Consider the following 13,227-nt stretch of genomic DNA (forward strand, 5'->3'; position numbering starts at 1 on the left):
TTTAAAGAAAGACTGGAAAATGTTTATTGAATATATGGGGGGAAATCATGTACACTTGAAAACGTTGGCAGCATTGAGATAAATTCAACAGTGTAAATAAGTTTTGATGGATGTAATAATGAAGTACTGAATGGTTTAGTTCATGGGTAGGCAAACTAAGACCCGGGTGCGGATCTGGCCCAATCGCCTTCTAAATCTGGCCTGCGGAAAGTCCACGAATCAGCGTGTTTTTATATGAGTAGAATGTGTCCTTTTATTTAAAATGCATCTCTGGGTTATTTGTGGGACATAGGAATTCGTTCATTCCCCCCCCCCCCTAAAAAAGTATAGTCCAGCCCCCCACAAGGTCTGAGGGACAGTGGACCGGCCCCCTGCTGAAAAAATTTGCTGGCCCCTGTAAAATATGCAGGGATTTATGTTATGCAAAATGAACCATGGAAAGAGAAGAAGGCAAGTCATTGATATTTTAAGGTTGCTTAAATAAATATTCTAAATTGTAAAACAGAAAATTTAATAAAAAATTATATATATATTTTACTACACTGCTGTTTTAATTCTTTATGTGCACTACCCTGGGATTTTTTTAAAGGAAAAAATCTGTATCTATCATATCAAAACCTGTATCTATCATTTTTCCTTTAAAAAATCCCAGGGTAGTGCACATAAAGAATTAAAACAGCAGTGTAGTAAAATACAGAAATTATCCACGGTAGAAAGAGATTAATAAAATTAAAAAGCATTATCGCAAAAAGCTCAGTGTTAAAAGCCAGCAAGATGAAATCGCATTCCTCCTTCTTATTGCCCTGGTACCCCATGCTTTTCCTCCTCCCAGGCTCAGACCTCATTCTTGCCTTGCTCATTTGGGGGTGGGGGAAGCTTGAGCCAGCTTAAGAGGGAGGGGCTCTGGCCTCCATCCCTCTTCCTCCACTGCTGGCTCCACTGACAGCGAGAAAGACGCTTTGTTCATTATTAATCTTTGCCCACAGCACTGGCAACCAGGGAGAGCTTGTGGGGGCCCAGGAGTCCCCCGGCTCAGCTCAGCCGTGCCACTCACCACCTGGCAAAGGCCCCCTGGCAGCAGCAGCAGCAGCAGCAGCAGCAGCAGCAGCAGCAGCAGCAGCGCAGCTTCTCTTTCTCAAAGGTGGGAAGCGAGGTCACACTGGACTGTGAGGCTTCTGTTGCTCCTTCCCAGCTGCAGCTTCCTCTGGAGACCGCAGCAGCTGCAGGCTTGTGGCGAGAGCGATGCCAGGATCCTGCCATGGATGAGAAATCGCCAACATCCTCCCCTGTCCTGTTCTTCTGTAGGCATGCAGGCTCTCTGCGAGAGAGAAGAAACTACGAAGCTCATTCACAAGAGGCGAAACAGGATCAAAGGGACAGGAGAGCCTTGTGAAAAGACAAACCATCCGGACCAGAAACATTCAAGGGGGCCTCCTGCCGTGAATTTTGCCCCAGGCCTATCTGAACCATCTGAGACCTGGAAGGAGGAACTCGGCTGGCAAAACTTGAGGTGAGTAAAGGGGAGTTGGCAGGGAACCAGCTCAGTTTCGGGGGGGGCGGGGCTGGAGCCAGGGCACCCCTACTCCAACTCTCCTAGCCTTGCTGGGATTGTCAAACTTGGATACTCCCCAAAATGAGTTGTGCAAAAGGCACAACCACTCCAGCCTTTCTCTGTCAGGCCTGCACTGGCATCGATGGGATGCACAACAGCTGCAAGGACTCTGATCCCGATCAGAACCATGCGGTTTGCGTGCGAGTTCAAAGCCTCCTTTCCCCCTCGCAATGCAACCCAATCTGGGTCCCAAGGCTGCTAGCCAGGGAAGAAAAACAAACCCGCCACACGGCCCGTCACGTGATCAGTGCCCCGTGCACTTTGTCCCCGAGAGTGTGATGCGGTTTGACTTAGTGCTAAGCAGGTTGCGGGAGGGCCTCGGGAGGCCCAGTGCCAGCCCCAGCAGGACCCTCCCTTTCTGCAAAGGTAATTCGGATGCTGACCGTTTTAATAGGGGAATGGCCATATACAGTCGTACCTCTACTTACGAATGTTTCTACTTACGAATGTTTCTACTTACGAATGGAGCTCCATCCGCCATCTTGGATGCGGTTTAGATAGGATTTTTTCTACTTACGGATTTTTAGATAGGGTTGCTTCGACTTACGAATTTTTTCTCCCAATGCATTCCTATGGGATTCGACTCACAAATTTTTTCTACTTACAAATGTGCGTTTGGAACGCATTAAATTCGTAAGTAGAGGTACCACTGTAGATCACTGGCAGAGCGTCTGCCTTGCAGGCAAAAAGGTTTCAGGTTCATTCTCCAGTGGCATCTCCAGGGAGGGCTAGGGAAGACCCTCCATCTGAAACCCTGGAGAGCAGCTGCCAATTAGTGCAGGCAACACTGAGCTGGATGGACCAGTGGTTTGGTTCAGTACAAAGCCAGCTTCCTATGTTCCTTTCGTTGTTCCACGGCCACTTCAAACAAAAACGTAAAGCCAGAGCTTGTTTCTGCTGCCCACCCCCTCACTTCCACAGTCCCAGATGGCTCACAGCACCGCTTGGGGGGGGTGAGCCTGGGCCACCTGCAGCAGGGGCTTTGGTGGGAGGGTGGCTGGCCACTGCATGGTACCCATGTGGTTTCTCTGGGGTGACTCAGTCTGCTGTTTTCCACTGCAGGGAGGTCTGTGAGCACCCTGGAGGCGGTTTTTCCCCAGTGCAATTGCAGGGAGGGGAGGGCAACCAATGAATCAGTTGCTTGCCTTCCCCTCTGGGCACCCTCTTCTCGCTGGGTGACCTTGGCAGAGGATGAAAAGGCACATCCTTTGGGCCAACAATTTTTTTGTTGTGTCCCTGCAAGGAGCCCCCCAAAGAGCAGTCTGACAGTTACTTCCTGAGACGGGTGCTGACGGTGAGTGTAGACTTGCAGGCAAACAGGAAGCAGCAAGTTTGCCCCATCTTTCTTGCTCAGGAAATGGACACAAGCCCTGGGCAACAGGCAGCTGTTGGGTAAGTCTGTGTTGAAACTTCCCCATCCGTTACCTAGGGCTGGGAGGTGCGGGATGGGAAAGTAGCTCTGATGGCTGAAGCCGCCCCTGTGCAGGTCCGGGGCTGAGCCCCACGGCAAGGAGCTGGGGCCACTGCCCTTGGGATCCAAAGGACAGGTTGATCTGCCCCTCCCAGGGGATGTTGCAGGGTCAGTTCTACATCCCTCCCGGTGCCCAGGGCTGGCCTGGTGTTGTGTAGTGACAGAGTGGGTGCAAAGTGCTTCTGGGGCACCCCATAGTGGAGGGAGCCTAAAGGATTCAGCTGGATCTAGTTCTGTGCCAGCGGGCAATGAACACGGAGGTGAGTGATCCCCACCCTGCCCCTTTCCACAGGCCCACCTGGAAAACATATGAATGAGAACAAAATTTGGCAAAACCTCTCTAATATTTCTTGTTTTCACAATAATTCATTTTGGTACAGTTGCTTTTTTATTGGATCTTCTCAATAAGCTAACTGAAACTTCACATTATTGAGAAAAATATGTATTACCGTATTATTATTATTATTAAGCGCCCCCCTCGGCTTGGCAAGGGGGGGCCATCCCACCCCAAACCCTGTGCTGTTTTCCGGGATCCTTGCTGAAACAGTTGCCCAGAACCTGCCCCACTTCGCTCAAGGGGGGAAAGGCCAGTCTGGGGGCAGTTGGGGGATGGGGTCCCCCAGTGGACCAGGCAAAACGGTTGCATGCACTCTCGGGAAAGGGCAGAGAGAGGCTTCCTAGGCTGCCTTGAGCCCTGCTGATGGGGAGGGGGCTGCTGCCGTGCCAAAAGCCGCCCTGCGGAGGCGGTTCGGGCGCAAGAGGCCACCTGCTCCGGGCTTGCTCCTTCGTGCAAAGGGCCCGTCCCCAACCTCGGCCCGCGGCGCGCCATCCTGCGCAAAGGTGTCCTCGGGTCGGGGGCGCGAAGCCTCCGCGGGGCGAGAGCAACCGGGCCCCAGCCGAGCTCGGCCGGCACAGGCCGACGCCGCCTCTCGGAGACAGGAAGGCCAGGCGACCGGGCAATGCGGCTGCGGCTCTGGCTCTGGCCCGGCGGGGAGGGCTCCCGTCGCCAGTCCCGCCCGACGAGCAGGAAAGGCGGAGCGGAGCCGGGCGCGCGGTCGGGTAAGTGCGGCCGTGCGCGGGGCTCCGGCCGGTGGGAAGGGGCCGCTCGGATCGGACGGCCCCGGAAGGGAAGCGGGCCGGGCGGGCTCCCTTCGCGGGGCTGGGAGAGGCCTTGGCCGGGGGAAGGAGACGCCGCGGGCTGGCGGCCCCGACGGAGGGGGACTTTGCCCGGGGAGCAGCTGCCGCCTCCGCGGCGCCCCCAAGGAGCTCCCGAGTGCGGCCCGGTTGGAGGCAGCTGGAGGACGGAGGCTGCTCGCAGGTAGACTATTCCTGCCCTGGGAGGCCCGAGATGAGAACTCTGAGCCAAGTTTCTTTTCCAAAAGCCGCTTCCGGAACCGAGAAGCCTGGAAACGGGGTCCCCCCCCCACCCCTCGGGCAGCCGGTTTCCAAGCGCCAGCCTACCTGCCTGGTCTTTCCTAGTGGGAAGGCCACCTGCGCCGCGGGTCGAGTTGTGGAGATTACCCGCCTGCGTGCAAATGCCTGCCTGCCTGCCTCCCCGGCGCCCCCAGCCCCTTTCCCACGTGCTCCCTTCCGCAATCGGAGGAGACGCCGCCCTTCTTAAAGAACAAGGAGGCTGACCGTGCAGGGTCGGCCTGCAGCCTTCACCCAGCTGGGCCTTGCCAGGTGTTTTGGAGCACAAGCCCTACCGGGGACGGCCAGAAGAGCACCATGGGGCGGCGGGCGATGCTCTTCTGGCCGGGGAGGGCACCAGCTTGGGGGAAGCGGGGGTTGCTTATTTGGAAATCGCCAGTACTGCTCTTTTGTAAGTCAGAAGGCAATAGAACAACAAAGGCAGCTCCTGTGTGCAAAACACCCGAAAAACCATAAAGGACAGAATTAAAGCAATGAAAGCAAACTCATAAAGTTCAGAAGAATGGGTTACATAATAGTCAAGGCTGACTATCATTGCCTGCTGGAATTTCAGGGCAAACAAACAGGTGCTTGCCTGGCACTGAAATGTCATAGCTGATGCCTGGCAAGCCTTCCTGAGGAGGGTCTTCCCTAGTGAGCCCCCTCCCATGACTCAAAAGGCCCCCTCCCTGTTCCCCACTCACTTAAGGCTTTGCACCAGGGAGGCTTGGCCTTGAGGCTGGCTGCTGGGATGAAAGGTGACCCTCCAGGGACCAGAGTGACCCCCTAAGGCAGGGGTTCCCAACAAAATTTTCTCGAGGACCCCTCATCGAGCCGCTATTGTGACAAGGACCCCCATTAATTGACTTACTTGCTTGAACATCAAATGCATTATCTTCCTCTTCATCTGTAGGCCTTTGTCGTTTTAACGAACCACTTTTTAACCAACGGTCCATTTTTAACTACGCAAACTGTAGCTTCCGCGAAAAACAACGCTTTGTTTACAAACACTACTGTTTTGCAAAGAGGCAGCGCGCGCCAGGGAGGAGGGAGAGGAATGGAGAAGACAGGGTACCTGCGCAGTAGCGCACAAATGAAGCCGACACGCGCAAAGCATCTTGGGGAGGTGAGCGTTTAGAATGCGCGCGCTGCCTCTTTGCAAAACAGTAGTGTTTGTAAAGCGCCACCTAACGGCATACAGCAGAACTACTGCCTCTATCTAATTCTAGTTTTGCGCTAGACTCTGCTCATGCAGGAAGCGGCTAAAACAAAAAATCTGTTATCATACAAAATAAATTTAATATATTTTTTATTCTAATAGCATCTTGCGGACCCCTCTGGCATAGCTCGCGGACCCCTGGGGGTCCCCGGACCACCTGTTGGGAACCACTGCCCTAAGGTATCCGTCAGCTCTTTGAATTGTGCCCAGAAATGGATCTGAACTCGGTGCCGTGCTTTAAGAACTGCTGGGATGTGATCCGTATAGCTAGTCCCCATTAGCAACCTAATTTTGGGCAGGGATACGGTATATAAATTCTTAAAATACTGAAGAGAAACCTAGTTTCTTTTCAGAGTGTGTTTTCGGCAGCAAAGGCATTCCTTTGGGCTAGGCTGCTCCTTTGGTCAGCCAGCACCTACCGCTGCCTCCTCTCTGATCTGCCTCGGTTGGAGCCCCAGAGCTGGTGAGTCTCTGTCTCCCACCCCACTGCCACCAACCAGTTTCTCCTTCTCCAGCCCAAGATTATTAGGGCTGTTGTGGTGGTGGGGTTGCACTTCACCTCCAACATCTTCTGTTTTCATGCCAATGGATTGGTGGGGAGAGATTTGGGCCCCTTGGATTGGCTTCCACCAGCTGAAATGATGCTTCCTTGTTGTTGTTTAGTCATTTAGTCGTGTCCGACTCTTTGTGACCCCATGGACCAGAGCACGCCAGGCCCTCCTGTCTTCCACTGCCTCCCACAGTTTGGTCAAACTCATGTTCGTAGCTTCGAGAACACTGTCCAACTGTCTCGTCCACTGTCGTCCCCTTCTCCTAGTGCCCTCAATCTTTCCCAACATCAGGGTCTTTTCCAGGGAGTCTTCTCTTCTCATGAGGTGGCCAAAGTCTTGGAGCCTCAGCTTCAGGATCTGTCCTTCCAGTGAGCACTCAGGGCTGATTTCCTTCAGAATGGATAGGTTTGATCTTCTTGCAGTCCACGGGACTCCCAAGAGTCTCCTCCAGCACCATAATTCAAAAGCATCAATTCTTCGGCGATCAGCCTTCTTTATGGTCCAACTCTCACTTCCATACATCACTACTGAGAAAACCATAGCTTTAACTATACGGACCTTTGTAGGCAAGGTGATGTCTCTGCTTTTTAAGATGCTGTCTAGGTTTGTCATTGCTTTTCTCCCGAGAAGCAGGCATCTTTTAATTTCGTGACTGCTGTCACCATCTGCAGTGATCAAGGAGCCCAAGAAAGTAAAATCTCTCACTGCCTACATTTATTCCCCTTCTATTCGCCAGGAGGTGATGGGACCAGTGGCCATGATCTTGGCTTTTTTGATGTTGAGCTTCAGACCATATTTTGCGCTCTCCTCTTTCACCCTCATGAAAAGGTTCTTTGAAATGATGGACAATTTAAGCACTCCCAATTTGAACCTGGTGACACCTGCAGGGCCCTTTCCAGGTGACCTTTCGGCCTGGTTCTGTTTGCAGCAGCTCCCCCCCCCCCCCCCCCGGACTTCTGTTTCGTGATACGTCAATGTTTGCTTTCTCTTTTCCAGCGTCAGCAGGAGAGGCATGGATCCTGCCCGCAGGAGGCCCGCGTTGCTCAACCCTTTACAAACAAGATGAGGGCTTAGCCTAACTGGACCTTTTTGGACATTTTCATGGTGAACGCCAGAATGGAGCCTCCTGCATCCTCCAGTCCTTCGGACCTAATAGACTTTCTGACTGATTTAGGAATAAGAGACGTGACCTGTGAAACTGGAGACAGCTTAGGAGGGGCGGGTGGCCTGCTGGCACCTTCAGAAACCCCCCAGACTGAAACCATGACTCCCCTTCCATTCTTGGGCCTGGAAGACATAGACCTCCTCATGGGTAGCTTGGAGGGCGTGGGCTGGAGCAGAGGTGAAACGTCCTCCGAAAAGCCTTCCCCACTGCTGGCTCAGAGCCGTGCTGAGGAATTCCACCCTGGAACTTGCCCTGCTTCAGAGGGCCTGGAGATTGTGCAGCCTAGGAGGGAAGCATCTCAGCAGCCACCGGAAAATCCGAAGAGCCTGGACGACGGCAGCAATGATGCCACAAATGCTCTCTTCTGGGCCAGCATTCTTCAAGCCGAGCGCTGCGTCCTGGACCTGCAAGGGGAGATTGACCGGCAGAAGGAGCCACTTAGGAGTTCCTCCCTTAGCCCTGAGCAGGTGCTGGGGACGCCCCCCTTGCAGGACTCAGCCACTTCCCATGGGCCTTTGCTCCTGGAGAGCGATAGTGGGGAGGAGCCGGAGGAGGACTCGGAGAGGCAGGAGGAGGAGGAGGAGGATGAAGGCTCGCTGGAAGAGGAGGAGGAGGAGGTAGAATGTTTGTTTTACGACAACCCGCTCTTTTGCGCAAGTCCAAGCACCACCAGCTCCGAAGGACCAGCTCTCTTGGGCCATATGGAAGAAAAGCCCTTCAAGGAAGATGGGGAAGGAATCCCCACCTGTGGTCTGACCTCTAGGGATTGTGCCCACGGCCTGCCATGCCAGACAGGTGTGGCAATGAGCCTTGCGGCCACGGACTCCAAGCCTGCGCCTGAGCCAGATCCTGGCGGTGACCCGTCCCCAGCCCCTTACCCAAGCTACGTGCCTCATTACCGCTCCTTGTCTCCCCTGGTGATCACAGAAGGGGAGCTGGAAAGTGCCTGCGCTGTGGAAGAGGAGGACAGGGAGCTGCCTCATTGCCTTGCTCCCTTGTCGGACGCATCAAAGGAGGTGAGTCCTGAACATCCAGCCCGGTGTTACTGCTGCTTCCCTGGGCCAGGCTGCAGGGAAAGGCAGCCGTAGCCCAGAGCTCAGCCTGGCCTTCGAAGGGTCAGCCAGATAATGTTGGATCTCTGCGCAGCCTGCCCTGGGAACAAAGGAGACCTGCCAGCTGCAGGAAGGGTGCTTAACAATTGGTACTGATGCTGTTTGTCTATCACAGCCTGGCCTGCCCACCCTCCCTCCAGCGTGGTGGCCTTCCCTACAAGCAGACGTGCTTCAGGATGGGGTGCAAGGCCTCCTTGGAAGCCCCCACCATCATTTGCTCCCCTCCCTGCCTGGTCCAGCCGCTCACAGGCTGCCATTCTCTCCCCCCGTAGGTACTTAGGAAACATTGCCCATTGCCTGGGCTGGCAGGAGACTCCATAGGCAAGACCATGGTGGGGTGAGGGGGCCAGAGCTGCTCTCCAAGGCCTGTCTTTCTCTGACCTCTGGTTTTGTCTTCTAGGTCCAAGGCTTCTTCCCAGACCAGTCGGACCACACCCCCTCCAGCAGTGATTTGGACCGGATGACTCCCCCAGGTGAGTCTTGCTGTGGGCTGCAGACCATCTTTTAAGAGCATCAGGTTACTACACTCACTGTCTCCCCTGCCAATCTCCTCCAGTTTGCCCAGAGCGCCAAAGTATTCCCAGAAAGCTGGACTCTTCTTTTATGACTGCCACCCCACCCACCCCCATCCCCACCTAAGAGGCCTCCTGGTTCACTTCTCAGCTGCCCTTTATCTGCCCAATAACCTTTGAGATCAGGTCATCTCGGGCTGCTTGTTCTTTACTTTTGTGTTTTGTTGGTTTAAATTGATCGTGAAGATTTTAAAGGCAGGTCATGCTGCTATGTTGTTGTTGTTTAGTCGTTTAGTCGTGTCCGACTCTTCGTGACCCCATGGACCAGAGCACGCCAGGCACTCCTGTCTTCCACTGCCTCCCGCAGTTTGGTCAAACTCATGTTGTCTTTGTCCATGGAGTTTTCCTGGCAGGGATACTGGAGTGGCTTGCCAGTTCCTTCTCCAGGTGGATCACGTTTAGTCAAAACTCTCCACTATGACCTGTCCATCTTGGGTGGCCCTGCATGGCATAGCTCCATGAAGAGGATGCTGCTATGTACTTTCGGTGAAAAGTGATATGGAACATACGAAAATAAATTAAATGAACTGGAGCCCTCTGGCCTGCTTGTTCAGCCCCAGTGATTGGATGAAGAGAGACTCTGTGATCCAAAAGCCTTTGGCTTAAGAGAACACTCGCACGCATGCAAATTCACTCCCGCTGCAAGAAATTATAAGGCTCTCTTTAGCTTCTTCACTGTGGAAATGTCCTTGCACTCATGTGCAGGGTCGCTCTCCCCACCCCCTTTTAACATTTTTTAAAAAGATTTTAAACATCTTCATTGAAATTCAAAAAGTACATAATTATACAGTATATGCACTTTTTTTTAGATTTTAAACATCTTCATTGAAAGTTCAAAAAGTACGTAATTATGTGTGCACTAAACATTGTGAGACATAAAAGAGAGCAAAAGAGAAACAGAATATGTATGGAAGGGGAAATAAGGGGGGAGGGGAACCCCCAAACTGTATAATTTACAAGGTTGTTATTGTACTTCACCAGATCTTAACCTATTACAGTATTTGTAAGAATGGATTCCAGATATCATTGAATTTGTCCATGGCAAGTCCGCATTTATATGCAAGTTGTTCATATGTTGCGAGTTTGTATAAATCTTCAATCCAATTGTAGTAGGGAGCCGCATTTTTATTTTCCCAATTCATCAGGATCAGTCTTTTCACTGTGGTAAGGGCACGGAGAGTCTACTCGTAATGTCCCTTTGTAAATATTCAAGAGGATATTTTGCTCTGTAAATGTAAGGTTGTTCTGTACAGTTCTGTTGATCGTTTGTTACCTTCTGCCAAAAATCTTTCAATATAGGACAATGAAAGGACATATGTTTTAGAGAAGCATTATCCCTATTGCCTCTCCAACAGTTAGATACCTTAGTAAAGGTAAAGGTAAAGGGACCCCTGACCATTAGGTCCAGTCGTGACCGACTCTGGGGTTGCGCGCTCATCTCGCATTATTGGCCGAGGGAGCCGGCGTATAGCTTCCAGGTCATGTGGCCATCATGACAAAGCCGCTTCTGGCAAACCAGAGCAGCACATGGAAACGCCGTTTACCTTCCCGCTATAGCGGTTCCTATTTATCTACTTGCATTTTGATGTGCTTTCGAACTGCTAGGTTGGCAGGAGCTGGGACCAAGCAACAGGAGCTCACCCCGTCACAGGGATTCAAACCGCCGACCTTCTGATCAGCAAGCCCTAGGCTCAGTGGTTTAGCCCACAGTGCCACCTGGGTCCTCGATACCTTAGATAGCCCTTTTTAAAACAAATGTAATGGGGTCCAGTATATTCTAAATATTATTTTTTGTTGCATGAGCTTGTTATAGCAGTTAAAACAGTTTCCTACTGTGTGGTCAAAATTGAGATCTCTATGTGCACCCACATGGGGTCACGAAGAGTCGGACACGACTAAACGACTAAACGACAACAAAATGTGCACCCACGCTTTTCTTGAGGCTCCATCGCTCATGCCATTCAAGATGTCATTGCTTCCCTTTTGCCCTTGCTTTTGAGAGGCTGCTGGCCCAGCGTGCGCAAGACGGCCTTCTGCGGTTTAACATAAACCATGCAGGAGCTCAGTTTTCAGAATTGAAAATCCAGCATTTACAAGCAGTCCTCAAAAATTATCACCTGACCGATCTTGGTGTCACCTCACCTCTAGCCAGGAACGGGGGCAGACTGGAAAAGTGTTGGGGCATCGGAGTAAGTGAGGCTGCAGGATGCGTCCACAGCTTCCATGGTGTGGGCATTCAGGTCGGGGGCCTGAGCTTGTGACTCATCCTTTCTGGGACTGAAGTTATTAGTAGCTTAAACCTGTTAGCTCAAGTGAAGACTTCTTAATTTTCCAGTTTTAACTTTGCTGACAGGCCTGTGGGGGGAAATAGTGCTGTTTGTGGTGTGGGGCAATGCATCTCAGGTTCCCATCACAATTTCAGGCCCCCTCTCTGTTTAGCCTCTGAATCATTAAGCAGTGGTACCTTGGTTCTCAAACTTAATCCATTCTGGAAGTCCGTTCCAAAACCAAAGTGTTCCAAAACCAAGGCACGCTTTCCCAAAGAAAGTAATGTAAAATGGATTAATCCATTCCAGACTTTAAAAAACAACCCCTAAAACAGCAATTTAACATGAATTTTACTATCTAACGAGACCATTGATCCATAAAATGAAACCAATAAACAATGTACTGCAGTCACACAATCAATCCATCAGTAGCTGAACTGGGTTCTGCACAGTCACCCAAAAAAAGAGCCACAAAACACAAAATAAATAGCAAAAACAGACAGACCTTAGCGTAACACTCAAAGTGTGGCACTCAAATTGGAAGCACTCAAAACGGAGCACGTTCGGCTTCCGGAAAAAGTTCGCAAACCAGAACACTTACTTCCGGGTTTGCAGTGTTTGGGTTCCAAGTTGTTTGAGTACCAAGGCGTTTGAGAACCAAAGTACCACTATAGTTGGACCCTCGAAGCCCACACTAAATGGGCCCAATGCTAGGGCTCAGCGATACCTGGTTTTCAACTTCATGGTATAGTATATCACCAGCTAATCCTTACATTATACTGATACTAGTGTATTTCAGCCCGTTCAATAACGGGCGCTAGAACATCTCGGGGGTTCGGAGAAGTTTAATAAACGGGCGCTAGAACATTCGGCCTTTTTCGGTGGCAGCGGCGCGTGGGGGGCTTTTATTCCTTGCCTAATTGATTGTTCCTCCCCCCTCCCTTTGATCCTCAATTTATCCCTAATTCTCCCTCCCCCCCCGTTCCCAAACCCCAAACCAAAGTCCCCCCCTTTTTTACCTTTACAGCCTGGGCTTGGCTGGGGGGTGCAGGGGTATTTCTTCCTTTACCCCCTCCGAAGCTTGTGTTTGGAGTGCAGATCCCTCCCCACCCTGTTTTCGCGCACTTTTTGCGCCTGCTGTTTGGTTCCTAATTTCCCCCCATCAATAGTGCTGCTGCTGCCAGGGCCCAGTGGCCGAATTCTGGCTCCTGGACAGCCCAGGCGGCTGCTCCGGGGTGTACGCCCAGTTTTTCGGGGGGTGGGGGTGGCTCCCGCTACTTTTGTTGGCCTCCGCGGCTGTTTTTCAGTCGCCTGCTGCGTCCGGGAGGGAGCTTTGCTGTCCGGGGGGCTTGCGCCCGCCCCGGCACTTTCTGAGGGTCCCACGGTTGGCGCTGAGCATTCGGTGGCCTCCCCGCGCCTTTCCTGGCCGTTCCGGCCCAGCGGGGGTCTCCCGGTTGCTTGCGCTGTTTGGGCCTCAATTTCGGGCCTGTTAGTGAGGAGAAGCCAGGGCCTCGATTTTTTGGTCGTCCCGGCTTCCTCCTCAGGCCCTTGGGCACGTTGAGGAGAGAAGGCCTGCCCTGCTTAGGGGCCTGGCTGCCTGCTCCTGCCTTCCACCTGGTGGCCTCTGTTTTAACTGCTTATTGAGCCAGTACAGGGCAGAGGGGTGGGGGTGGGGTGGGGAGAGCATGTATGTGTGTGTGTGCGTGCAGTCTCTGCGTCCAATCCCTGTGTCCCTGGGGCACATGCTCAGTAGCACGGAAAACGGGACACAGGGAATCTGGACGCAGAGACACAGGGACTTTATTATATAGGATAACACAATGTCTGAAATAAGGATGCAGCTATGTA

General features: G+C 52.3%; 1 protein-coding gene and 1 long non-coding RNA gene across 7 annotated transcripts in view; one reads left to right on the forward strand and one right to left on the reverse strand.

The window, feature by feature from the left end:
• Window positions 1-4,686, reverse strand: LOC148685234 (uncharacterized). Its single transcript, XR_015950297.1, has 2 exons — window positions 4,545-4,686; window positions 1-1,318 (listed from the first exon to the last, which is right to left on the reverse strand). It is a non-coding gene; the product is annotated as an uncharacterized LOC148685234 (long non-coding RNA).
• The window catches only part of LOC118087172 (PH and SEC7 domain-containing protein 4), a 27,612-nt gene continuing 15,751 nt past the window's right edge, over window positions 1,367-13,227 (forward strand). The window contains exons 1-4 of one of the 6 annotated variants that reach the window (XM_088670881.1): window positions 4,038-4,142; window positions 5,815-5,892; window positions 7,260-8,444; window positions 8,941-9,013. In XM_088670881.1, coding sequence (XP_088527007.1) covers window positions 7,365-8,444; window positions 8,941-9,013 — 1,153 coding nt within the window. In that variant the 5' untranslated portion in view covers window positions 4,038-4,142; window positions 5,815-5,892; window positions 7,260-7,364. Of the gene's footprint in view, window positions 1,511-2,863; window positions 3,005-3,201; window positions 3,344-4,003; window positions 4,143-4,260; window positions 4,402-5,814; window positions 5,893-7,259; window positions 8,445-8,940; window positions 9,014-13,227 lie in introns of those variants that run through there. The other 5 variants (XM_035119571.3, XM_035119573.3, XM_035119570.3 and 2 more) reach the window with 5 other exon arrangements.

The sequence above is a fragment of the Zootoca vivipara genome, chromosome 6 (assembly GCF_965207765.1).
Source record: "Zootoca vivipara chromosome 6, rZooViv2.hap1.1, whole genome shotgun sequence".
Lineage (NCBI taxonomy): Eukaryota > Metazoa > Chordata > Lepidosauria > Squamata > Lacertidae > Zootoca > Zootoca vivipara.